At 47.1% G+C, this 26,759-nt stretch overlaps 1 protein-coding gene across 1 annotated transcript in view; it reads right to left on the bottom strand.

The window, feature by feature from the left end:
• The window catches only part of FANCI (FA complementation group I), a 111,587-nt gene that overhangs the window by 64,798 nt on the left and 20,030 nt on the right, over positions 1-26,759 (bottom strand). The window contains exons 11-22 of the mRNA XM_040414155.1: positions 26,225-26,317; positions 24,938-25,074; positions 12,277-12,448; positions 12,100-12,187; positions 11,857-11,987; positions 10,103-10,173; positions 6,647-6,761; positions 6,448-6,570; positions 6,282-6,350; positions 5,963-6,064; positions 4,911-5,090; positions 3,742-3,863 (exon numbers count right to left, since the gene is read on the bottom strand). Coding sequence (XP_040270089.1) covers positions 3,742-3,863; positions 4,911-5,090; positions 5,963-6,064; positions 6,282-6,350; positions 6,448-6,570; positions 6,647-6,761; positions 10,103-10,173; positions 11,857-11,987; positions 12,100-12,187; positions 12,277-12,448; positions 24,938-25,074; positions 26,225-26,317 — 1,403 coding nt within the window. The remainder of the gene's footprint in view (positions 1-3,741; positions 3,864-4,910; positions 5,091-5,962; positions 6,065-6,281; positions 6,351-6,447; positions 6,571-6,646; positions 6,762-10,102; positions 10,174-11,856; positions 11,988-12,099; positions 12,188-12,276; positions 12,449-24,937; positions 25,075-26,224; positions 26,318-26,759) is intronic.

Genomic DNA, 26,759 nt, shown 5'->3' with positions numbered 1-26,759 from the left:
TGGAGTCTTCAGAACTGGAAGTATTTACAGTCATTCACTGTACTCTACCAGATGTGTGGATTTTTTGTGTGTGTGTTGTGGTGGAGGGCGTGATTGCCTGCTAAGGTGTGGGAAGGCGGGATCCAGGGGGCCCAAGTAAATTTTTGCCCAGGGTCCAATCAATATTAAAGACGGCCCTGGTAATGTCATATAAATACAGGTTCCGTCATGCAGTTTTGTGATTTCAGTCTGCTGACCGACTTACTGTTCACTTAAAATAGCTGAGTATTATATCTGTTACTCACAGTTGGTTGTCTCCGGATTTAGATCCTGGTATAAGCAACCTGATAATATCTTATAATATATTATCAGGTTGCTTATACCAGGATCTAAATCCGGAGACAACCAACTGTGAGTAACAGATATAATACTCAGCTATTTTAAGTGAACAAATATAGACAGTAAGTCGGTCGGCAGACTGAAATCACAAAACTGCATGACGGAACCTGCATTTATATGACATTACAACTGGAGAGATCTGACATATTGATACATTGTATATCTATTTGGAGAAACGATATATAGTAATATACTTGGGAGTATTCAACCTCAAGAGACATTGAGACTGTATCAAAGTTGAATAAATCTGCTGGGTAAAACATAATCCCTATATACCACAGTGCGGTTCTAATATCGCTATCCTGCAGGAGGAACTACAACTTTTATACATTGCTGTTATAATATTGCTGGACAAAATATGATTGTTCATTATAGTGCAGTGGGACTATCGCTGATCTGCTGGATGAAATATAACATATTGCGGTTTTATATATTTTTATACTATATATTTATATATTCTCCTATATTTTTTTATATTTTTTATGTATTATTCTGGTTCCCAAATATTGTGGTCATAATATCGCTGGAAGAAATATAATTTCCAATACTGTTGGACAAAACACAATTGTCCCTTACAATACAGCAGGACTATCGTTGACCCGCTGAATTATAACGCAACGTGTTTTGCTTAGTGGTTTTCACCCCATTGCAGTTAGATTTTTGCACTTGTAATAATTTTTATATTTTTTCCTACACACCAAATTCAGGAGGTCCCACTGTGGATGGCCTTTTAACTATCTTCCTTTGCGGGTTCACATATCCTTGCACTTACTATATTGTGGCGTTACTGCAACAGATCAATTCACTTATTTACTCACTTATATCTATTTATAAATAATTTATTATTAGTTTGCTGGCACAATATTTGTTTTATTAGAGATTACTATCCCAGGGACTGTATCACACCAAAGCCCATATTCCACTACAATCACCATATATCAAGACCTCCATTGAAAAATATCTTGAATATCAGCGATCATACACAGTATTTGAATAGATTTGAATAGATATGTATAATAAATATTGAATACTATACACAAGGAAGCCTCTGTGTGTGTGTGTATGTGTATATATATATATATATATATATATATATGTACACACACACACACACACACACTTTCATATGAGGTGTGCACAACCAATCTACATTTTATATCAATTTTCTACTTTATAGACGGGGTGTGTCTATACCGGTTGGAGCACCCGCCCCATATATAACAACGAGGTGAGCCGTCACAACCCAATATATTTTATCTCCCTGTTCCAGGCTTGTATTTCAGATTTTTTTTTTCCCGAAAGACCACCACTAGAGATAAGCAAAGTTTTCAAAAATTTAATTTGGCAACTTCACAGAAGTTAGCCAAGAAATTAGATTCGTTAAGAATTAATTTGTCATGAAATGCTATAAATCAGGTATACCCAGGCCTCACGGAGCTGTCATGTTACGGTGAAGAACAGCATGGCCAAATGTCGGGCGCTGCCATCAATAGAAGGGTTTACGCAGTTTTCCCCTATATGGAAAAATCTGCATCTGGCTGAATTATTCCATTTAAATGGCTTCTCACCCTGGGAGCGCAAAGGAGTGAGGTACTTATGTCAGCTACAGAGTGCTGATGTTTTTAAGTCCTTTGATAAGTTAAGAAATTAGTTGGGTAGGGAGGGACGGTCTTTTGTTTATAAACCGAAAGGGGTGGGAAACTTGGTTTGTACAATGGATATTGTGTAACAATATTACGTGATCTCATGTACGTCTTCTACTATGCTGGATGCTACATATTGTATTCATGGAATTAAAGAGGACCTTTCACCGGTTATAGTAGGCGGAGACTTAGGGGACTTGGTTATAGTAGGCGGAGTCTGCCCTTTTTCTCCTGGGCGTCTACTTCTCCCAGGCTGTAGCGCTGGCCAATCGCAGCGCAGAGCTCACAGCCTGGGAGGTTTTTTTCTCCCAGGCTGTGAGCTCTGCGCTGCGATTGGCCAGCGCTACAGCCTAGGAGAAGGAGACGCCCAGCAGAACAAGGGCAGACTCCGCCTACTATAACCAAGTCCCCGAACATACCGGAGGGCATAGCAGGAGAACGGAGCGGCGCCCAGGGATAATAGTAAGTGCAGTGAGATCCCTGGGCGCCGCTGTATATGTCATGATACTTAGTTCACAATGTCAGGATCGGTGAAAGGTCCTCTTTAATTTTATGACTGATCATGTAATGCTTTGGTAATACCTTTATTGGTTGTTGCATGTATATTGTGCAGACTATTTTCTTTCTCTGTATTCTTGCAATTTACAGAAAATTTTAATAAAAATTATCTGATTTTAAAAAAAAAACAACATCACGGCCAATTAGCCAGCACAGTATAGTCTTTTTTCATTGTTATTGGCCATGCGGCACCTTTCATGCACCTTTAAACAGGGGCTGTTGCTGGTATGAGGCTTGGCTGGTTAGGTGGGGGCACAATATACAAATTATTGCTGTTCTGGCCTGCAATCTCCTGCAGATTATTTGACAGTAAACAGAATAATAATCAGCTCTGGCAAACCCACTTCTCCAACTCCAGCCCTCTTCAGCCCTTCAGGTGGGAGCCCTTCTTCTGCCATCTGCTTTTCCTCCTTTTCCACATCATCTAATAACGATGAGAATATGTAATCAGGAACATCCAGTTCCTCCTCTATCTGTATCTTGCTGACTTTTCTAGGACATGAAGACTTTGAAGGATGATTTGGAAGAAGTAAAACCAGCAAAAGATGAGGATGGTTATCATTAATACCTGACCCCCGTAAGGTGTGCAGACTGGATGGTATTGGTTGGCACGCTGGCAGTGGGATAATAAATGCTTCCATCTTATTGATATTGAATTACATTTACAGCTGATGTAGGAATAAGTAAATGTAGGAATAAATAAAACTGATGCAGAATAAGTCTCCCTGCACTCTCCCTCTCCAATATTCTTCTATTAATCATTTTCAGCAACACTGTCCCTAGTGCGTGAGCAATTGCCTCGTCTCCCTATGCTCAGCTCACAGGACAATGGCGGAGACCGCGCAGGATGAGGGTTTTATATGGCTGTGACATCACAGGGGATGGCTATCTGCGGATTGGCTGGCTGCATAGAATTATACGCGTTCCCAGGCTTCTTACTTTCACTTTGTAACACGTGCAGCCGTCATTTTAAGAAAAACTGACGAAGTGCAAGGAAATTATGATTCGTTGCGAATCAAAGTTTTCCTAAACTTCGGACCAAATTCCGCTTTGAATGCTTTGCTTCGCTCAACATTAATCACCATGTTTCAGAGGAAGAGGTTCCCTAAGCAGGGAAAAAATGGCACATCAAAGTTTTGTTGACAACAGATCTACATCTTACCTGAAGTCTGCGGTGGAAAAGTTGTACTCTATTAGCACCTCACAAACTCCCATAACCAGAACGGCGTAGTTATAATTTTTCATCCCAACTCCAGATGACAAAGAGAAGTCGGCTGACTTGTCCTAGTTGGGAAGGAAGACTGCATGGTTAACATGATTTAACTTGTAGAAGGGGACTTACTAAAAAAGTTCTGAGACATAGTGGCCAGCCAAAAAGACTTGAGAATTAAGGCAGGAGTGAATGGGAATGGTAGTGGAATGAATAGTAGGAACTAAAAAGCCCAGTCCCTCCCTTATAGAAGGCTGCCGTCACTGAGGCCCTCAAACAGACTCGCTGACTTCAGAGCTCTGTCACTCCTGTGATGGGATTTAGTAGTTTTAGAATACTGACCTGCTAAAGCCCATGGAGCGCACAAGTGCAGCAAGAGAGAGCTAGAGATGGGCGAGGGCATTGTGCGCCATTGGACACATCTCTCTGACATTTTCTCTTCTATGCACGACAGGAAACAAAACTGCCAATTACTGTGGTGGGGTAGGCTGGCAGTTTGCTTCACAGGAGGCGCACCGTGGGATTTAGCAGGTCATTACTCTAGACAGCGGTCTAAGTCAGAAGGGTCTGTCCCTACATTATGCTGCCCGCAGTAAGAAAAGTATAATGGAGCTGACAGGTTAAAAAGGACTTTTCACCTCTACAGACATGTCTGTTTTAATAGCTACATGCATTCCCCATGTAATAACAATTCCGGAACATCTATTCTTATGGCTCTATCTTGTGTCATTCCTGTATTATTTCTACTAGAAGTTATAAATGAATTGCTGTTAGACTTCAGTAAGGGTACAGAGGGGAGGTAACCAGTTGGGGGGGTACGTGCACAGTCTGAAAATGGCAGAACTGATGGGATAGAGTGAGACTGTGCAGGGACACCCCCCTCCCCAACTGGTTACCTCCCCTCTGTACCCTTACTGAAGGCTGATAGCAATTCAGTCATAACTTCTAGTAGAAATAATAAAGAAATGCTCCAAAATTATTATTACATGGAGAATGCATGTAGCTATTAAAACAGACTTGTCAGGAGTGGTGACAGGTCCTCTTTAAGGAATTAAAAGTAAGTAAAGTAAAAGTAAGTTAAGGACTTCCAAGTATTTTTCCCATTTCATAATAAAACTTACCAGTTCGAACTCCTCCAGATCGCATTTGGTCATTCTCCTGGTTATGGATCCCAGTATCTCATCAATTTCTTGCTGACACGCCATATTTTCCTCATCATCATCTGCTTCTCCTTCCTGCAGTAAACTGCTCCTTTGTTTATACCAGTTAAGGCAACAGTGAATACTGCTCAGCAAGTGTGCCTAAACCCCAGAATATCGATAAAGATCCATTTGTTATTAAAGTACCTTTAAATACACAGTTACAACACAGTAAAAGCAAAGAGTAAGCATGTAACTAGCACAATTGGATTATCCCAGGGATGGCCAAATAGTCCAACATAATCTACTGTCCGACTCCTGAGTGGTGACCAGTAGATTGCAAGTTCGTCCATCCTCAACGTTCTATAAACTGGGTACATGAATTATCTGTGACTTTAAAAAATGTGGCATTATCAGACTCCCCCACTTAGGCCTGTCACCTTCAGATGGAAGAAGAACCAGCAGCAACAGCAGTAGAGGTGGGTACAGAACCAACAATACTAAGAAGCTGGGAATCAGCAGCAGGAACAGCAACATCTGTGGCTGAAAGATCTACTGTCCGGTACAGCAATTATTGCTAGTAATAAAATTACTAGTAATTTTATATACAGTTAAAGCAAAGTATTAGGCCAAGAGTAATTAGGTCAGGACTACCCCACACTTCTAACTGGACTAAATAAAATCTAAAAATAATATTTTCTGCCTCTATTAGAGGGGTATTCGGGTAAGAAACATTGATCACTGAGTGCAAGATCGGTGGGGATCCAGCCACGCAGAACCGAAACTGGGGAGAAAAAGGGGAAATTCCTCCCAGCAGCAAGATCATGGCTGTGAGGAGTTTAACTGGAGTGGAAGTCAAGCATGCATCCTGATGCTCCATTCCAAGTCTTTTGCACTGATAGAAACAGTCAAGCCTCACCGATCTAAGATTTCTGACAGGTGATAAATGCTGCTAACAGGAATACCACTTTAGGAATACCCTGCTAGATCAATGCTTTCACTAGCGTGTCTCTGCCTCAGAAACAGTCACTTACCAATGGCTCCTGCAGTATTATCTGTTCCTTCTGGGCAGTGATACACTTCTCCAGCTTCAAAGGTGGCAACAAGTCAGGCTCTGGTTCATAGTACTTCTTTAACTAAAGCAAATATACTAAGTCAAATCATGTGAGTAAATACGTTTTTTCTTCTAACTACCCCTCAGAAAACTGGCGGCAGAATGACTATATTACGGCATACAAGGTACTGGATACTTCTGTAGGTAATTATCTGCCCACACTAAATATCTCAACATAAAGGTCTCCATTACCCTGCTCATACAGAATGTTAACACTTTCTTCCTCCATATCATCATACCTGAGCCACAAGTGTGTGTATGATAGGTCTGGCTAGTTGTGAGTTCCGTCGAATAACATCATAAAACCCCTAAAAAAAAGGCAAGAAAATGTGATCTAAATGTTTGGTCTTGTTAAAAAAAGAAAAGAAAAAAGACCTTCTACATAGTGTCAGATAATAAAAGTACCTCATAAAGAATACGTCGAATGTCTTCCTGCTGACTCAAGCATCTTCTCAGACATCCTAGTATTTCCAAGCAAAAAGCTTCATTTGCAGCTGAATTGTATCGAGTATGGACATCCACCAGCACCTGCCGCCATAGATCAGAATATACACTTATGCCAACCTACACATAAAGAAAAGAGAAATAATAGATAGAAACTTACCTGGCTCACGCCAATGGCTTGGCTACACTGAGAAGAGGACAAGCTCCCCAGGACTTTAAAGTTCTTAAGCAAGAGCAGGAAACCAGCAACTGCGGACTTCCGGGCATCTAATTGACTGATCACAAAATGAATTAGAAAAATCATTAACAATCAATCTGAAGACCCATTTTGCAGTAAAAAAAAAAAAAAAAAAGCACATGAATGAGTATTTCAATCACATCAAGGCTTCTATATACACTACTCCAAAAAAGTTAGGAATATTTGGCTTGTGGGTTAAAATTTCAAGATGAACCTAAAATGCACTCTAATCTTTACTGGTGAACTTAATGTAACCTTCTCTAAACTTTTGAATGCATATGTCCAACTGTTCAATGTGTTAGTGCTTTTTGCACAACTTGCTATTCTCTAGCAAGGAGCTTAATGGCAAAATTCACAACAGGTGCTTGATCCAAGAATCAACCAATAAACTTCCTGGTTCAATTAGAATTGCTATTTAAACAGTCCTCCTCATCATGCTGTTCATTTTGATATCATGAGACCAAGACGGCACCTAACAATTGATCAACAGTACCTCGCCATTGCAATGCTTGAAGAAGGATGTTCTCAGACTGAAGTGGCCACTGAGCAAAGAGTGTCTCAGAGTGTCATCAGCAGGTTGCAACAGAGATACAGAGAGACAGGAAGTGTCACAGAAAGGCATAGAAGTGGACGTCCTTTGGCCACATCCCACATTGATGAGCACTTTATTGTGAACAATGCCCTGCAGAACCAATGATGAATGCCACACAACTCCAGACACATTTAAGGGAGGTGAGATGCACCCAAGTGTCACGTCAGACTATTCAAAATCTTTTACATCAGCGCGGTCTGCGTGCTAGACCACCTGCAAAGGTACCCATCGTCTTGCATGGCCCAGAGAGCATCTTCGCTGGACGAGGGACCAGTGGGTCTCAGTGCTGTTCACTTATTAAAAAGTCGATTCAAGCTGAGCAGAAATGATGGCCACCAACAATGTTGGAGACGTCAAGGAGAGCGCTATGCATCGGCTACTGGTGAGCCTTTGGTGGTGGTAGTGTTACCATTCATACTCAATCACTGTCCTTTTGTTCAATACCTCATCCACTCTGATCGGGGATGAACAATCGATACTACAATCATTTGTCCCCATTCAGTTTTCAGTGGTTGTCAGCAGCATACTGTATCGGTTATGCTGCTGACAATGATTTTAAGTGCAGCATATCTGACCTGATCATGAGCGTTTGCTCATATGTTAGGTGATCTGCAGCACATTTACACAAGACAGTTATCAGAAATAAGTGTTTCCCATGTAAATTTGTGCTGATGGCGTTAAATGATTACATCCTTACATTCAGCATCAAGCAGCTATTAAACCGAGTCCTCACATCAGGATATTTCCTGCTGAACAATTCCCTTAAAAAAGGTTTCCATCACATTCACCATTCCCCTCTATCCCCAAGGTTGTAAGTCATTCTGATATCGTTTTAGGATTCTCACTTTGTACCATTTTATTTCCTGTCTTTGAAACCACTTTGTCTCACCAATATCTTTTTGTAGGTGAAGACCTTAAAGGGAATCTGTCACCTGGTTTGAGCATATTCAGCTGTCACCATTGCCGTGTGCAATAAACTACCTTATCTCCTGCAGTGGTCTTCTTTCTTCTCTTCATGGTTTCATTTGTGATATGTAAATGAACCTCCAAGGTGCCCAGAGGGGCGTTATTCTTCATCTCTTGAGCCCAGTAACGCCCCCCTGCAGTGCCCATCCTGCCTTAATTTTGAGCCCAAGCACGCCTACCCATTATGAAATATCGTCCCACAGCCGAGGTGAACAGCGCTGCCCCCTCCGCTACGTCAACTAATACATTCAAGCTACACCCCTGGCTTTTTTCTTTCGGCCGTCGGAAATCTCCGCCGTCTGCCTGCGCCTGTGCGATCAAATAGCTCCTAAGGGCAACAGCTTCAAAAGTGTCACTGGGCTCGGCTCAAAATTAATGGCGGGCTGGGCACTGCAGGGGGGCGTTACTGGGCGCAAGAGATGAAGAATAACGCCCCTCTGGGCACCAATGAGGTTCATTTGCATATCACAAATAGCGCTTTTTTAATCAAAATGAAACCATGAAGAGAAGTAAAAAGACCACTGCAGGAAATAAGTTAGTTTATTGTACATGCCAATGGGAGCTGAATATGCTTAAACCAGGTGACAGATACCCTTTAAAGCTGAACACATTAATGCAGATTTATTAATACTGCCCTAAAGTTAGCCAGGTTAAAACTAGACCAGAAACGTAAAAAATGCACTAATTTATCACACTCACTAGTTAGACACTTTGGCCCAATATTTTGGGCCGAAAAAGGTGCAAACCATATATTAGGCATAGTTTACAGCTCCTCTAAGCGTACCTGTACACATTGCGGATTACAAGCGGATTCTTGAGTGGAAAAACAGCAGTGTAAGGGAGCATTCACACAACCGTGTTGGTTTTGCGGTCCGCAAATCACGGATCCGTGTGTTCCGTATGTCTTCAGTTATCTTTCCGTTTCCGTTCCGTAAGTCCGTATAATACGGACATGGTGCTTCCGTGTGTCATCCGTTTTTTACGGTCCACAAAAAACTGAAATGGGGTTTCCTAGAATGTTTTCAGTCCAGGGGTCCACAAAAAACGGATGACATATGGACGCATTTCTGTGTGCTATACGTTTTTTACGGACCCATTGACTTTCTATGGGGCCACGGACCGCAATTTGCGGCCAAGTATAGGACATGTTCTAAAATAAAAGGAACGGACACACGGAACGGACAGCACACGGATGACAATGAAAGGCATTCCGCAATTTTTGCGGACCCATAGAAATAAATGGGTCCGTGCATTGTCCGCAAAAATTGCGGAACGGACGCGGCAGAAAAACACGGTCGTGTGAATGCTCCCTAATACAGAACTAAAAAAGTGCATGAGTAAACAAATCTCATGTACACTTTGCTTTTTTGTTCCATGAGGAAATTTACCTGCTGTGCGGATTTTGATATTTTTTGCGCAGATTTCACACTGCGTGTCATTAGGTCACAGTGCAGTGCGGGTTCCAAAAGACCAGGGAGCAGTGAGTGTAGGAAGAGTGTGGGGTCTGATAAAGATTGGTGGTCTGAAGTGAAGTCTGATGAAGACTAGGGGTCTGATAAAAACTGGGGAATCTGATCCGAGTACTGATGAAAATTACAGGTCTGATGAAAAAAATATCTATTCTTTTCATCCTCTAAAACTTAGGTGCATCTTATAATCAGGTGCGTCTTATCACGCGAAATATACGGTACATATGCTGGGAGATTTTCTGGATTATCTTATGTGAACATAGCCCTACCTAATTAACATGCCAAGTACAAAAGATCAAGCAACAACCTTAAGGACATTTTAGATTACTATATTAAAAAGAACAATCATACCTCGCAAACATCGCCTTCCTCAGAACAAGGATGACATTGTCCCTTACAGATACATTTATTTTTAAAATTGGCTGTAAAAACAAAACAGAAACCTCACTCAGGGAGACACATTGTTAAAGGGGTATTAAGATTTTTTTTTTAATTTCATGTCCCACCCATCCTTTTTGAGACCGACATCTTTTGCACTATTTATTAAAAGTTGCCTACCTGGACAGCACTGCACCACCAGTCAATTGATATACTTCTGGATTACATCCCGTACATTGTGCACGTGATCCTAGCCTGGTTACAACTCACAATGAATGTGTCAGTCATCAATGGCGATGCATTCATGGCATGCCCCTGGTACCCCATAACCACGGTGCATGCATGAGAATAAATCTCTTGCTAGCGCTATAAAGCATACAATACTATCCTGATCCCTAACCAGGTCGGCTGCTCCTGCATAGTCAGGCAGCCTTGGGAACTGACTGCGGTCACCATGCAGGTCAGCGGGTGGGATAGTACTGTATGCTCAACAGTGCTAGTAGCGAGAGATTCATTTTCACACATGCGCCGTGGTTATGGGGTGCAAAGGGCAGGCCATGAACGTGTCAAATGTGATGAATTGAATAACACATTCATTGTGGATTGTAAGCAGGTTAAGATCCAGTGCACAGTGTACGGCACATGATCAAGGAAGCGCGAGGAGCATTTAATTTGACCGGGAAAGCAGCACTGGCCACTTGGCAACTTTTAACTAGTAGCAATGCAAAAGATGTTAGTCTCAATTCTAATTCTAATTCAGTTAGTCAGAATACCCCTTTAAAAGCAAAAATTTGTACTTCCCAGGTCCATATGTTTCCCAATGTCTTGTGCAAACCTATAAGTAAAAGAGGAGATCCAGCTTCCAAAACGACCATATAAAATGCTTTAATAAAAAAAAACGTGCTAAAATCCGGACATGTACATCAGGCCTGTTTCAGATCAACAAATTCAGATCCTTACTCATGACTTGTGCAAACCTACAGCCACATTTTTGCATGACTTTTTCCAGTTAAAATTAACTAAAATTAAACATATACAGTGTATATAAGTTTGGTACTTATTGTGTGCATGAAGACATGTAAGAAGACAGTACTGTTAGGGTTCTGTGTCCTGGCGCACAACCTTTTCTGGTTCGAGAGCCACGTTACATATTGCACCACTTCCAAGTGTACTGTGGATACAATGATACACTGTGCTATGCCTATTGCAGCACCCCCAAAGGAATGGTGCAAGACAAAGGGATTTAGAGCATAGCATAGAAAGACAGCAACCCTTCGTCATGTATAACACAGTATATTATGTTTGGCTCCTTTAAAGTGATTAAAATAGGACAGTGACAGTCCATCCCTTAGCAATTAGTGCCAATTAGTATCACTATCTAAAGTGCACCCCATAGTGCCACCCTGACCGCTGTTACTGCTACTGGCCACAGTACCCCTCGTTAAAGTGGATCTGTGATCTGAATATGCTTTAAATCAATCCTTGAAATTTGCTCATTGATTTCCACTGTTCAAAACCTCCTACTCCGCACTCTCAGTAGAGTGCTAGAAAAGAGGACACAGTCCCTTCAGTATAGCTTTTGGTGGTGGTCCCAGTTCACAGACCACCATTAAAGTCATCTTCTGTAATATGAATCTCACAAGGCACATAAAAGATGTAGGTTCATTTCCCATTAAATGACTTAACACCGAAAAACAAATTTGTTTTATCATTTGCTTGGCATATACCTGTAAAGCTTTAAGTAGACCCTGAACTGTGGAAAATGACAAGTGAAAGAGATGTTCAAATGTTGCAGTCAGTTTAGAGGATGAATTCTGCATTATAAGAGGTGTTGCATGTACAATGTCCGAGAGAAGATCTGCAAAACATTTCGTAAGATCTTATTATTTCTACATGGACTTTGTATTTTCATGTGGTATCCACCATCAACCTTGCACATTGATGAACAACTTCAATCCTGGACAATTTACCTATGAAATGACTTGTGGGAGACGTTGCCTTAGTAATAACACGATTTAAGACCTGCTCCAAAATCACACTTCTTATTGGCTCATGAACCTAAAATATGACATGAACAAGTTTTAAAAGTCTGCACATAAATACAATTTGGAAATAGGCGGACGGGGAAACTACAACAATAAATTCACCTTGAAGGTTTCTAGTACAATTTTCGACCCAAGCTGACTGGCCTGTTGACTTGGTGATCCTACAGTTGCCTCTGACACCTTGGCACCTGGAGCGATTTTAGGCCCATATGAATCCATTAAGAGAAAGCCAAGCTCCACAAGCCCTTGGGTGACATGGTCCCAGCCGAATACACTGAGAAAGAGAACTTATTGTAATTCATCAGTATCATTTGTAATGAACAAATAGAAAATATCATCTACAAATTATAAAGTAAGATTTCAGTCTTGTTCACGCATGTAGGTAATTTACAGGTTTTGTAGTGGGGTTGTCTCCTTTGACCACTTCAAGACCAGGTTAATCCCCCCCTTCCCCCCCCATCCCTTTATGACTAGGCTTATTTCCCATTTGTCTTTGAAAGCCATAACCTTTTTATCCTTTCGGTTATAAAAAAGAAGATATCCAGCACTGCAAAAGTGAATCATTAAAAAAAAACGTATTTATTTGGCAGGTTAAAAGATTTTAGCATCACAGTACTAAAACAATTTCTATGTGTTACGGACTGAACAGTTCAGTCCTAGACGCGTAAGCAAATTTTTTGAGCTGTGATAAAATAAAAATGTTCATAAAGGATTCCCTTTTGCTGTGCTAGATATCTCCTTTTGACCTGCTTCCTTCAAGTTGTGCACCATAGCAGAGTCCTAACCAAGGCGTGGTCAGCACGATATTGTTTGGTTGTTATATCCTTTTGGTTATGTAAAACGAGATTTTTGTGAACTCACCTGTAAAATCTCTTTCTCGCTTTATTCATTGGGGGACACAGGACCGTGAGTATAGCTTGCTGCTGCCACTAGGAGGCGACACTAGGCTAAAAACTGTTAGCTCCTCCCCTGCCAGCTATACCCCCTCCAGTCTGGAGAGAGCATATCAGTTTACCAGCAATAGGAGAAGCAGAATTAAACTGAAAACCAAACAAGAACTGCACACTGCCATAAGACCAAACCAAAACAAGGTCCCAACTGGAAACCCATGGACCCCACATGCCGTACTAAGAACAATGGGTGGGTGCTGTGTCCCCCAATGAATAAAGCGAGAAAGAGATTTTACAGATGAGTTCACAAAAATCTTGTTTTCGCGCTCATATCATTGGGGGACACAGGACCGTGGGATGTCCTAAAGCAGTCCCCAGGGCGGGAAAACAACAACCTTCAAAAACTAACTCTCTCATAGAAGTCGCTACACTGCAGCCTGTAAGACTCTGCTGCCGAGAGCAGCATCCGCCGAGGCTAAAGAATGCACTCTGTAAAATTTTGTGAAGGTGTGTGAGGAGGACCAAGTCGCCGCCTTACACAATTGAGACGCAGACGCGTGGTAGAGGTGCGCCCAAGAAGCCCCGACCGCTCTGGTAGAGTGAGCCTTGATTCCGGGAGGAGGTGCCTTGTCCCTAGAGCGATAGGCCTCGGCAATGGCCGACCTAATCCACCGAGCAACAGTCACCTTGGAAGCCGCCAAACCTTTACGAGGACCTTCCAAGATTACGAAGACGATGGAGAGAAATCTCCCGTGGATGAGAAGGCTTAGGACAAAATGAGGGCAGAACAACGTCCTCGTTAACGAGAAATGCAGATATAACCTTTGGTAGAAAAGACGGCACTGGGCGGAGCACTACCTTATCTTGATGGAACACCAAGAAGGGCTCACCGCAGGAAAGAGCCGCCAGTTCTGACACCCGTCGAATAGATGTAATAGCCACCAAAAACGCCAACTTCCAGGAAAGCAACCGGAGGGAGACTTCTCTCAGAGGTTCGAATGGCAAGGCCTGGAGCGAAACCAGAACTAGGTTCAGGTCCCAAGAGTGCAACGGCGGCCAATAGGGAGGCACGGTGTGAGCCACCCCCTGTATGAAGGTTTTGACCGGACCTAAGACCGCCAGTGTAAGCTGGAAAAAAATGGAAAGGGCTGAGACCTGCCCCTTCAGAGAACTAAGAGCCAGACCCAGTTCTAATCCGGACTGAAGAAACGCCAGTACAGTAGGCAGGGAGAACCACCTGGGAGGAAGACCGCGTTCCTCACAGAAGCGTAGGAAGGACTTCTAAGTCTGATAGTAAATCTTGGAAGAGGAGGGCTTCCTAGCCCTAATCATTGTCCGAACAACCGCATCAGAAAAACCCCTCTGTTTGAATAGGAAGGTTTCAACAGCCACGCTGTTAAAAGTAGCGTATCTAAATTCTGATGGAAGACTGGACCCTGTGAGAGCAGATCGGCCCTGAGTGGAAGGAGCCACGGTGCATCGCCCAGAAGGAGAATGAGCTCCGAGTACCAAGATGGTCGAGGCCAGTCTGGGGCGATCAGGATTGCCTGGACGCCCTCCATTCTAAATCTGCGCAGGATCCAGGGTAGGAGTGGTAAGGGCGGGAACACGTACAGGAACGAGAAGCTGTCCCATGGTGCCATGAGAGCGTCCACGTCATACGCCACCGGGTCCCTTGCGCGAGACAAGAAGTATGGGAGCTTGCGATTGAGCCTGGACGCTATCAAATCCACTTCCGGACGTCCCCACCAGAGACAGAGAGCCTCGAACACCTCTTGCTGGAGAGACCACTCCCCCGGGTCCACCGTCGTCCGGCTGAGAAAGTCTGCCGTCCAATTGTCCACTCCCGGAATGTAGACTACCGAGATCACCGGAACATGGGCTTCCGCCCACTGTAGAATTTTCGCAGACTCCTGCATCACCGCTCGGCTGCGAGTCCCTCCCTGGTGGTTGATATAGGCCACCGCCGTGGCGTTGTTCCGACTGTACTCTGACCGGACGACCCTGCAATAGGGGAGTCCAATGGCGAAGGGAGAGGTAGATGGCCCGGAGCTCCAGGATGTTGATGGGCAGTTTGGACCCCGATGGAGATCAAACGCCCTGGACCGTCCGGGTGGTGAAAACCCCACCCCAGCTGTGGAGACTGGCGTCGGTTATAATGACAGTCCACGTCACAGGGAGAAAGGATTTCCCCAAAGACAGGTGCCGGGCGCACTTGTCGAGATAGACGAATCCTGAGCTCCAGAGAGTCCAGGGATTTGTCCAAGGATGATAAAATGGCCCGCTGAAAACACCTGGTGTGGAATTGGGCGAAAGGGATCACCTTGAAAGAGGCTACCATCAAGCCCAGCACCAGCATACAGTTGCGGATAGACGTAATGCGGCGCTGGATTAGCAGACGCACAGACCCCTGAATGTCCAGTGCCTTGTCCAGCGGCAGACGTACCACGGCTGCACCTGAATCTAACGTCATGTCTAGGAACCTGACCTGAGTGGCGGGAGATAGGAAGGACTTCCGCAGATTGACTATACACCCGAAGCGGGATAGAGTGCTCACAGTGATCTGAAGACTCTTCTCACATTGAGACGTCGTAGGAGCCTTGATCAAGATGTTGTTCAGATACGGGAGAAGAGTAATGCCTCTGGATCGCAGAAGGCCCAGAAGGGGGGCGAGTACCTTTGTGAATACTCGCGGAGCTGTCGCCAGACCGAATGGTAGGGCGACAAATTGGTAATGGGCCGAATGAATGGCAAACCGAAGAAAACGTTTGTGAACGGTTGCGATGGGAACGTGGAGGTAGGCATCCTGGATGTCTATGGATGCCATAAATTCCCCTTGTACCAATGAAGCAACCACGGAAAGGAGGGACTCCATCCTGAATCTCTGAATACGGAGGAAGCGGTTCAATAACTTGAGGTCCAGCACTGGGCGCATATCACCCTCATTTTTGGGGACCACGAACAGGTTGGAATAAAAACCTGTAAACCTTTCCTCTAAGGGTACCGGCGTTATCACCCCCCATGAGAGAAGGGATTGAACTGCGTGAAAGAATGTCGCGGCTCAAACTGGATCCCTGGCAGGCTGAGAGAGGGAAAAACGGGTGGGGGGATAGACTTGAACTCTATCTTGTAGTCCGAGGAGACGACCTCGAGTGCCCATGCGTCCGAAATATGGGTTCGCCAAACCTCCTGAAAAATGAGGAGACCCCCCCCCCCCCGCGCAAGGGTGGGGACGTACCTTCATGCTGAAGGCTGTTTTCCTGGGGCGGAACGAGGTTGCTGAGCCCGCGGACGCCAGGCCTGCTGGGGCTTAAAGGATGGGCCCTTCCATCGGTCTTGAGTGGACGGTCCCGCCGTTGAGGTGGGTGCTGGACGGGTGCCCGAGAACCGGCAAAAGGACTGGTAACGGGAGGAGGAAACTCTGGAGTGAAAGGGACGCTTTGCCTTGGGTTGTGGCAGATGGGTTGCTTCCGAAATAATCTCATCCAGCCGGGCACCAAAGAGTCGCGACCCAGCAAAGGGAAGCCTCAAGGGCGAGCTCTTAGAGGATGAGTCTGCCTTCCAGACCTTGAGCCATAACTCTCGGCGGATAGATATCGCGAGAGACAAGGAACGGGCGACCATCGTCCCAGCATCCAGAGCCGCTTCACAGAGATACTTCCCTGCCTGAGAAATTTAGAGCGCTAAAGACTGAAGGTCAGAGGGTAGAGGGTCAGACGCTAGGTCTTGGTTCAAACGGAGAGCCCACTCCGAGACCGCCTTGGCTACCTATGCAGAGGCAAAGATCGGACGTAATGCCGAACCACTAGCCGCAAAGATAGACTTGGAGAGTGATTCTATGCGACGGTCTACTGGGTCCTCGAGAGCCATCCGCCACCGGAATAGCAGTGTTCTTAGCCAGGCAAGCGACCGATGGGTCCACTTTCGGTGGGGAAGCCCATTTTTCCACGTAATCGCCTGGAAAGGGATAGAGTAGGTCCAGTCGCTTCAGAACAATGAAGCGTAGACCGGGCTGGTCCCAAGCTTTTGCGACAACCACAGAAAAGTCGTCGTGTAATGGGAAAGACTTAGGTGCCAGCCTTGAACGCAGAAATGACACCCCCTGGTGGCTAGTGGAGGGAAGATCCTCCTGAACCTGGAAGGTGTCACGTATAGCTGATATCAGGCTATCTACCATGGATGCAATCTGCAAAGAATGCTCCGGGTCCATTTCTGTATCCGAATCCCCAATCTTACCCTCCGACAGTGCGTAACCTAAGAGGGAGGATGCTTGTGATTGGGTGCCAGGAGGAGGAGGGGATGTTGAGGCATCAGAGGAGGAACGGTGGCCTGCTCTGGGACGCTTACTAGGAAGTCTGCCTCTGGTTTGTACGCTATGCACGGTGTGGATTGCACCAGTGGCGATTTCTCAACCAAACGACCCAGCAAGGAAAGGATGGTCCTGCACTTCTGTGGGCTGCTGAAGAATAGGGGGGTGGCCCTGTGCAGGCGCATGACATGCAGAGCATAGTGGTAGTGACTGGCCACGAGGGAACTTCACTGAGCATGAAGTGCAGGACTAGTAAGTGGTCCTGCAGGGTGCCTGAGGGGGAGTATTGGCCAGGTCAGACATTGTGGCACTGTCTCTATGCTGGAGGGGGTAGCGATCTCCTACCAGAAAATATGGCGGTCCCCGGTCCTGTGTCTCACCCTGTAGCGCTACAGGAAGGAGGAGGAAGCTGTGCCGCGGCAGGAGAATAAGCCCCACCCACTCTAACTCTGAGAATAAAGGCAGAGTGGCCGATTTGGGGAAGGCCCCCCCCCCCCCAGCTGCTCTCGCCAGGCGGCGCATGTGGCCGCCATTAAACACAGCCATGTAAAAGAATGTGGCAGAATCTATTTAACACCACCCGACAGTGGTCGCTGCAGCTAGAATGGTGCCGCATGCTGCGATATGCGCACTACTGAAAAAGGTGCCGATGCGGCAGCGGTGGGATTAACCCTTGTTATCCCAAGTGTGGGGAGCCAAGATGGACGCCAGGAGGGTGGAAAACAAGATTTTTGTATAACTTACCAGTAAAATCTCTTTCTCGCTCTTCCTTGGGGGACACAGGAAACCTTGGGTATAGCTCATCTCCATAGGAGGCGTGACACTAAGTGAAAGACTGTTAAGCCCCTCCTCCAGCAGCTATACCCTCAGCCTGGAGCGAGCGACTACCAGTTATGTGCCCAAGTAGTTAAAACAAAGGCAAGGATCAACCAAATAAACACCAACAAGTCAAAACTCCCGTCAGGGCAACCAAAACAATGGGTGGGTGCTGTGTCCCCCAAGGAAGAGCGAGAAAGAGATTTTACTGGTAAGTTATACAAAAATCTCGTCCACAAATAGGGAGGGACCACAACCCAAGAAGAATTAAAGCACCATAGGCATTAAGGCACCACCGCCTGCAAGACCAGGCGGCCCAAAGCAGCATCCGCCGATGCATAAGTGTTCACCTTGTAGAACTTGGTGAAAGTGTGCAAAGAAGACCAGGTGGCCGCCTTACACAATTGTTCAGCCGAAGCTCGATTTCGCTGAGCCCAGGAAGCCCCGACCGCTCTGGTAGAATGAGCGGTAACACCAAAGGGCGGTTCCCTGCCCTTAGCACGGTAAGCCTCAGCAATAGCCATCTTGATGAAGCGGGCAATAACCACTTTAGATGCCGCCAGCCCCCTGCGCGGACCCTCCGGAACCACAAATAGAGAATCCGAGCGCCGAAAGGGTCTAGTTACATCCAAGTAGATCCTCAGAGCCCTAACAACATCCAGACGGTGAAGATCCCGTTCCCGAGGATGAGACGGGGACGGGCACAGAGAAGGAAGGACAATATCTTCATTCAGGTGAAAAGCGGACACCACCTTCGGAAGGAAATCCGGAACCGGGCGGAGAACCACCTTGTCCTGGTGAAAAACCAAGAGGGGTTCTACGCAAGAAAGTGCCGCCAATTCAGACACACGCCGAAGAGACGTGATGGCAACGAGGAAAAAAACTTTGCAAGACAACAAGCGAAGGGAAACCCTGCGCAGAGGCTCGAAAGGAGAAGATTGGAGAGCCGTCAGCACAACATTAAGATCCCAAGATGGAACGGGAGCGCGATACGGGGGAGCATAGTGAGCAACCCCCTGAAGAAAAGTCTTAACTGGACCGAGCGGAGCCAGAGGTCGCTGAAAAAGGATCGAAAGCGCTGAGATCTGACCCTTTAGGGTACTGAGACCCAAACCCAAGTCCAGACCAGACTGCAAGAAGGATAAAATCGTGGGGAGAGAAAACCGAAGGGGATGAACATCTAAGGTCTCGCAGAAATTCAAATAGGCCCGCCAGGTTCGGTAATAAATCCTGGACGATGCCGGTTTACGCGCACGAATCATGGTACGGACCACGTCAGCAGAAAACCCCCGCCGCGTTAGGACCGCGGTTTCAATAGCCACGCCGCTAAACGTAGCGACCCTAAATGCTGGTGGAAGATCGGTCCTTGAGAGAGGAGATCTTCTCTTAGAGGCAGAGGCAAGGGGGCGTCTGCCAGGAGCAACATAAGGTCGGCGTAACAAGGACGACGAGGCCAATCCGGGGCTATTAGGATCGCAGGCGTGCCCTCCGCCGCGATCTTCCGAAGGACTCGTGGAAGCAGAGGCAGGGGCGGAAAAACGTAGAGGAGAGAGAACTCCGTCCAGGGAAGGACAAGCGCGTCCGCGCCGTAAGCGTCCGGATCCTTGGTTCTGGCCATGAAGGTGGGGAGCTTGTGGTTGAATCTGGAGGCCATGAGATCCACGTCCGGACGACCCTAACGGAGGCAAAGAGACTCGAAGACGTCGGGGTGCAGAGACCACTCGCCCGGGTCGATCGTCGTCCGGCTGAGGAAATCCGCCGCCCAATTGTCCACCCCCGGGATGTAAACGGCCGAAATGGCTGGAACATGAACTTCCGCCCAGCGAAGGATTAGAGACACCTCCCTCATTGCCGCCGCGCTGCGAGTGCCCCCTTGATGATTTATGTATGCCACAGCCGTGGCATTGTCCGATTGGACACGAACAGGGTGACCCTGAAGCAGCGAAGTCCAATGCCGGAGTGAGAGGAGAACCGCCCTCAGCTCCAGAACATTGATTGGCAGTTTGGACTCCGATGGAGACCAAGTGCCTTGTACGGACCGAGGAGGAAACACCCCCCCCCCCCCCCAACCCCGCAGACTGGCATCGGTGGTAATCACCAACCAAGTTATCGGTAGGAAGGACTTCCCTTGGAAAGGGGTCCGTAACCACCAGAGTAGAGAGGAGCGAACCTGGGGGGGAAGGGGAAAGTGCTGATCCAGACTTTCCTGGGACTTGTCCCATGCAGACAGAATGGCAGTCTGAAAGGTGCGGGAGTGATACTGCGCGTAGGGGATTGCTTCGAAACAGGACACCATCTGTCCCAAGACCCGCATGCTGAACCGGAAGGAAGGACGGCGGTGGTTCAGAAGGCTCCGAACCGACTGATGAAGGAGCTGGCGCTTTTCTGACGGAAGCCGAACCTCCGCTGCATCTGTATCCAGCAGCATCCCCAGAAAGATCAGTTGCCTGGATGGAACAAGAGCGGATTTGGGAAGATTGATAATCCAACCGAACCGGCGTAAGGTTTGTAGCGAGAGGTCCACACTGGCAGATGTCAGTGACAGAGAGGGTGCCTTGATAAGGAGATCGTCCAAATATGGAAGAAGAAAAACTCCCCTGGAACGAAGTAAGGCGAGGACAGGGGCTAGGACCTTTGTGAAAACGCGAGGGGCCGTCGCCAGCCCGAAGGGGAGGGCAACGAACTGGTAGTGGTCGGACCCCACTGCAAAGCGCAGAAAGCACTGATGACACCGAGCGATTGGAATATGAAGGTAGGCGTCCTGGATGTCGATAGAAGCCAGGAACTCCCCTTTTTCCAGAGAGGCCACCACCGACCTGAGAGACTCCATCCGGAACCGCTGAAGACGAAGGAAACGGTTTAACCGTTTTAGATCCAGAATGGGACGAACCGAGCCTTCTTTTTTGGGGACCACAAAAAGGTTCGAATAGAACCCTTTGAATCTTTCCTCCATAGGAACCGGAGCGATGACCCCTTTGTCCAGAAGGGTACGAGTGGCAGTAAAGAAATCGGCCGCCCCTTGGGGATCCCGAGGAACCCGGGAGCGAAAGAACCGAACTGGGGGGAGGGACGCAAACTCGAGTTTGTACCCGGAAGACACCACCTCGAGAGCCCAGGCGTCGGAGACGTGCGCCTGCCAGAAGTCCCTGAACAGGAGGAGACGTCCCCCCACCCGGGTGGGTGGGGGCGCACCTTCGGGTAGGGTTCTGCTTGGTCGCGGGAGGGCGAGCAGGCTGTGACTTGCGCCAGGAGGGCTGGGTCCGAAAAAAAGGTTTCTTACGTCTGTCATGGACAGGGTTAGAGGATGGACCTGAAGTGGTGCGAGGTGTGGGAGCCCTGCGGGAAGACCTGAAGCGAGAAAAGGTGGGACGGCCTCGAGTGGTGCTCCTAGTCCTGGATTGGGGAAGATGTGTACTCTTCCCTCCCGTGGCTTCAGAGATTATTTCATCCAAGCGGGTCCCGAACAATCGAGAACCAGTGAAGGGAAGGCCAGTAAGAGACCGCTTTGACGTGGCGTCCGCCGTCCAAACCTTTAACCAAAGCTCCCTTCTAGCCGAAACGGCCAGGGCAGATGAACGGGCTATGAGAGCCCCCGCATCCAGGGATGCCTCACAGACAAATTTTCCGGCTTGAACGATAAGTTGGGCCAGAGCCCGGAGGTCCTGAATAGGGACGTCGGATTCAAGCTCCTGATCCAGCTGAGACGCCCATTCTGCAACCGCTTTTCCAGCCCAAGCGGAGGCAAAGACCGGCCTGAGGGCGGAACCGGAGGCTGCAAAGATACCCTTTGTAATGGCCTCTATCCGGCGATCTTCAGTGGATTGTAAGGAAGAACCATCTGCAACGGGAATAGCCGTGCTTTTGGACAAACGGGCCACAGGGGGGTCGACTTTAGGTGGTGACGCCCAGTTTGTAATGCAATCCGCCGGGAATGGATAACAGATATCCAACTTCTTAGGCGGGGTAAAACGGGCATCAGGACGGGCCCAGGCCTTAGAAACCACCGACGAGAAGTCAGCGTGGAGGGGAAAAACCGCAGACGCCTGTTTTTGGCGAAAAAAGGAAACACTGGTCTTTTCAGAATTAGGAGGGTCATCGTGAATCTTAAAGGTATCACGGATATTGTTAATAAGATGGCCCACGGCAGAAGCCAGCTTTGAAGGCAAGGCCGAGTCCATATCCCAATCAGAATAGGCTAGTTCCCCTTCAGAGGGCATATCCTGTAATGAGGAAGGACCCGACTGAGGGCGCACCCTTGGGGGTGATACCGAAGCATCCGAGGATGATAGGTGCTCCGCCCTGGACCGCTTCTGGGGTTGACGGGCTCTGGAGGTGTCGCCTGGAGAGAGAGACTCAGACGGGTCAGCTAAGGTAGCGGACCCGGAGGGCCCAGCAGGGGAATTATCCGGCTGCGGTAAGGGCAATGCATCTGCAAGGCGGCCCACAACATTAGTGAGACTGACCACAGCCTGGGAAAGGGATCTAGCCCAGTCAGGGGGATCCAAGAGGCCAGGGGGTGACACAGCAGATGGCGGACCCTGTAATGGGGCTTTGCAAGCCGAGCAATGCGGGTCAGGCTGCCCTTGAGGAAGGAGTGCCTTACATGCGGTGCAGGTATGATACCAAGGACCAGCAGGCACTGAGGGGTCAGACATGTTGGCTGGAAGTAATATACAAAAAACGTCCAGACCAGAGGGCTGCAGTGCTAGAAGGGGTCAACAGTCCTACCAGGTCACAGTGGGAGCAGACAGCACAGCAGCGGCAACAGCAGCGGTCCTCAGAGCCCTGAGGTAATCCGTCCTGAGAGCAGGCAGGCACGAAGAGGAGGCGGGGCTAGTGAGGGGCGGGAAGAAAGACGTCCGCCCCTTGACTGAAGCCTAACATGTACAGTGGAAACGGAACGAAGCTCCGCCCACCGATGAAACTTTTCGCGCGCGCGCGCGATTCAAAATATTACATGCCGCCGAAAAACCCACAGAATAATGTCCCCCGTTCACCTCCATATAAGCGGAGGCGAATGCACACCGGTGGCCGGACAAGAGCGTGCGCTTGTCAGAATGTCAGCCGGCAGTTGAACACAGCCGCAGTACAAGTGCGCCTGCTATCCAGCAGCTGATAACGAAAAGGCGGCCCACGGCCGCCGCACCTGAGGTAAACTGCGCTGTAACTCTCCCCCTCGAGCATCGCTCCGCTTTGCCCCACACACAAAGGAGCCGCAGACTCACAGCTAAGAGCTGTAAATTGTAATCGACATGAAGGTCAGGCAGAGGGGACAGCAGGAGCAGGCCCTGACAGGGGGGGGGGAGGGGGTAGGAACGGCTGCACAGCCACCTCACCATTCGACGTTTTCACCCTCTGTCCATCCAGCAGGGACGCCCCTTCAGCCACTGGCACCGAAGTGGCAGGGAGCTGGAGAGGGGCTTGCAGGTGGGCGACCCTTGTGCTGGCGGGATGCAGGGGAGCTGGGCTGCCCTGGTCCTCCTTTTCTTCTGTGGGGGAGGCAGCAGTGCGGATAACCGGCACTGGCGCAGCTCAACCCCGGGAAAACAGAGAGGTCTATTGCGACTCTGTTGTCCCTGTTGGAAAAAAATAAAAATAAAATAAAATAAAATCTTTAGCAAAGACAGCTCTGCAGTGCAGAGAGTGTCTTGCCTCCTTGACACTAAGCAAAAAACTGGTAGTCGCTCGCTCCAGGCTGAGGGTATAGCTGCTGGAGGAGGGGCTTAACAGTCTTTCACTTAGTGTCACGCCTCCTATGGAGATGAGCTATACCCAAGGTTTCCTGTGTCCCCCAAGGAATTGGGCGAGAAACCCTCGCTACCCCCTACAGGTCGGGATGGGAGACATGGAGAGGGAAATATACTCACCTGTTTTCATCTGTGGTCTTCGCCCTTTAAATCTGTACCAGCAGGGCCACCACACGACCGCTGGCACAAGGCAGCAGGGGTCCGGGCAGAGAAGGGCTGGAGATTAGGTGGCCCTCTTGCTGGCGGGAAGCAGGAGAGCGAGTCTGCCCTGGTCCGCTTTGTCTTCTTGGGGGAGGCAGGGCGGTGGAATCAGGGACACCGGCCAGCCTCCCAGCGAGACAGAAAAGCCATGCGAATCTGTGCCACATTCAGGAAACCTATAAAAATATGGAAAAAAATAAATCAAAAAGCGCCACCCTGCGAAGCAGGGAGGTCTGCCTCCTATGACACTAAGCTAAAAACTGATATGCTCTCTCCAGGCTGGAGGGAGTATAGCCTGCAGTGGAGGAGCTAACAGCTTTCAGCCTAGTGTCGCCTCCTAGTGGCAGCAGCAACCTATACCCACGGTCCTGTGTCCCCCAATGATATGAGCGAGAAAGTTATGTTTTATTAATACAAATGGATTACCCCTATTGTGTACCGATAAAACTATATATTAATCTGCTCAGCTCCGCCTCTATAACATGCTGTCTTCCGCTCAGACACCAATATTTAACGTGACAGGTTCCCTTTAATGCACATTACATAAATTATGCCCTGTACACTAATTTAAAGCATAAAATAAATTAAGTCTAAGTAATCTAAACAGGAATCTGTGTGTCTACAGAAGGTGTTTTTTTGTGGAAAAACGCTGCAGTTTTTATTACAGTTTCTTCACTCAAACTCCACTCAAAAGTGGATGTAAAACTGCATTAAAAACTACACTGGCATTTACCCAAAAATGTCTCTCTGTCTGAAACTACCCTTACAGTGCAAACAGCGACCTTCATTTACTTCCATACCTGTTTTTCACAATTTCAAGGAGCATCGTTGAGACACAGGGCGGCTCTGGCACTAAATCACGTAGAAATTTTGAGCCTTGCTGAAACTGAAAGTCTTTAAAACCTTTCAAAATGGTACTTTTCAGGAAATCAAATACCTGGACAATGACGAAAAAATAGTAACGGGGAAAAATTTTCATTAAAAATGGAAAACAAAATCCAGCTCTGCAAATCGACCAATGCTAACATTATTCATAAGAGGATTTTGTTATTAAATGCAATGAAATGGGAGAAATGCAGGTGCAGACCGGCCATAGACCCTCTCTGCATTAATTAATGCTAGGAGCATCAGGTACTTACGCACAAGGCCTACTGCAGCAAGTGCCCTCCTGAACACAACTGTATCACCGTTGGACAGTAGGAAGGAGATATTGTTTCATACTGTGGTGAGGGCTGCAGTATTTTGTGCTTCGCTGTGGTATTTTGTTCTGCAGGGGCAGTATACTGCACTGCACTGTGGTATTTGGTTCTATTGAGGTAGTATTCTCTGCTGCTCTGTGGTATTTGGTTCTGCTGGGGCAGTATACTGTGCTGCTCTGTGGTATTGGGTTCTGCTGGGGCAGTATATTGTGCTGCTCTGTGGTATTTGGTTCTGCTGGGGCAGTATATTGTGCTGCACTGTGGTATTTGGTTGTCCTAGGGCAGTATATTGTGCTGCACTGTGGGATTTGGTTCTGCTGGGGCAGTATATTGTGCTGCACTGTGGTATTCGGTTCTGCTGGGGCAGTATATTGTGCTGCACTGTGGTATTTGGTTCTGCTGGGGCAGTATATTGTGCTGCACTGTGGTATTTGGTTCTGCTGGGGCAGTATATTGTGCTGCACTGTGGTATTTGGTTCTGCTGTGGCAGTATATTGTGCTGCACTGTGGTATTTGGTTCTGCTGGAGCAGTATATTGTGCTGCTCTGTGGTATTTGGTTCTGCTGGGGCAGTATATTGTACTGCACTTTGGTATTTAGTTCTGCTGGGGCAGTATATTGTATTGCACTGTGGTATTAGTTCTGCTGGGGCGGTATTTAGTGCTTACACTACAGTATTGCAGGCCAAACCTACTTCTGTTGCCCCTGCCGACTTTTGTTGCCCCACCTTCTGCCAATTTGGACCCATTTACAACATGGGCCCACTTTTCGTTGTTTTTTTTCTAAGTTCCCAGTCCGCCCCTGGAGAAATGTCAAAATCAACATGGACCAAGCGAAATATTTTCTCATTATCCCATGCAAACAGAATAAGCCTCAATGGATAGATTACCTGTTTCTCAAATCTTTGTATTCTGGACACAGACAACAAGAGTGCAACACTGAAAGGACATAAGAATTTGCTTGAGTCTCCTTGCTGCCCAGCCTATAAAAAGAAAACATAAATAACACACACAAAACATATTACATAATCAACAATATATGAAACATATTACTTAAGAAAAGCAAATTACTGTATAATTATAGAGGACCGCCAGCTCCTTTGACATGTAGATTCTAGAGCGTCTTTTATTAGAATTCTACATTTTTCTGTTCCTCTGTTACTCCTCATAGAAATGTACAGGTGAAACTCGAAAAATTTGAATATCGTGCAACGTTCATTTATTTCAGTAATGCAACTTAAAAGGTAAAAACTAACATATGAGATAGACTCATTGCATGCAAAGCGAGATATTTCAAGCCTATTTGTTGTAATTTGGATGATTATGGCTTACAGCTTATGAAATCCTAAAGTCACAATCTCAGGTACCCTTTGCTCAGGGGGCATGGATTCATTAGCTGACTAGTGTGACACTTTGAGCCTACAA

Source organism: Bufo bufo, chromosome 1, assembly GCF_905171765.1.
Source record: "Bufo bufo chromosome 1, aBufBuf1.1, whole genome shotgun sequence".
NCBI classification, from domain to species: domain Eukaryota; kingdom Metazoa; phylum Chordata; class Amphibia; order Anura; family Bufonidae; genus Bufo; species Bufo bufo.
The sequence above is the reverse complement of the archived record's forward strand: the minus strand, read 5'-3'. Positions and strand labels throughout refer to the sequence as shown.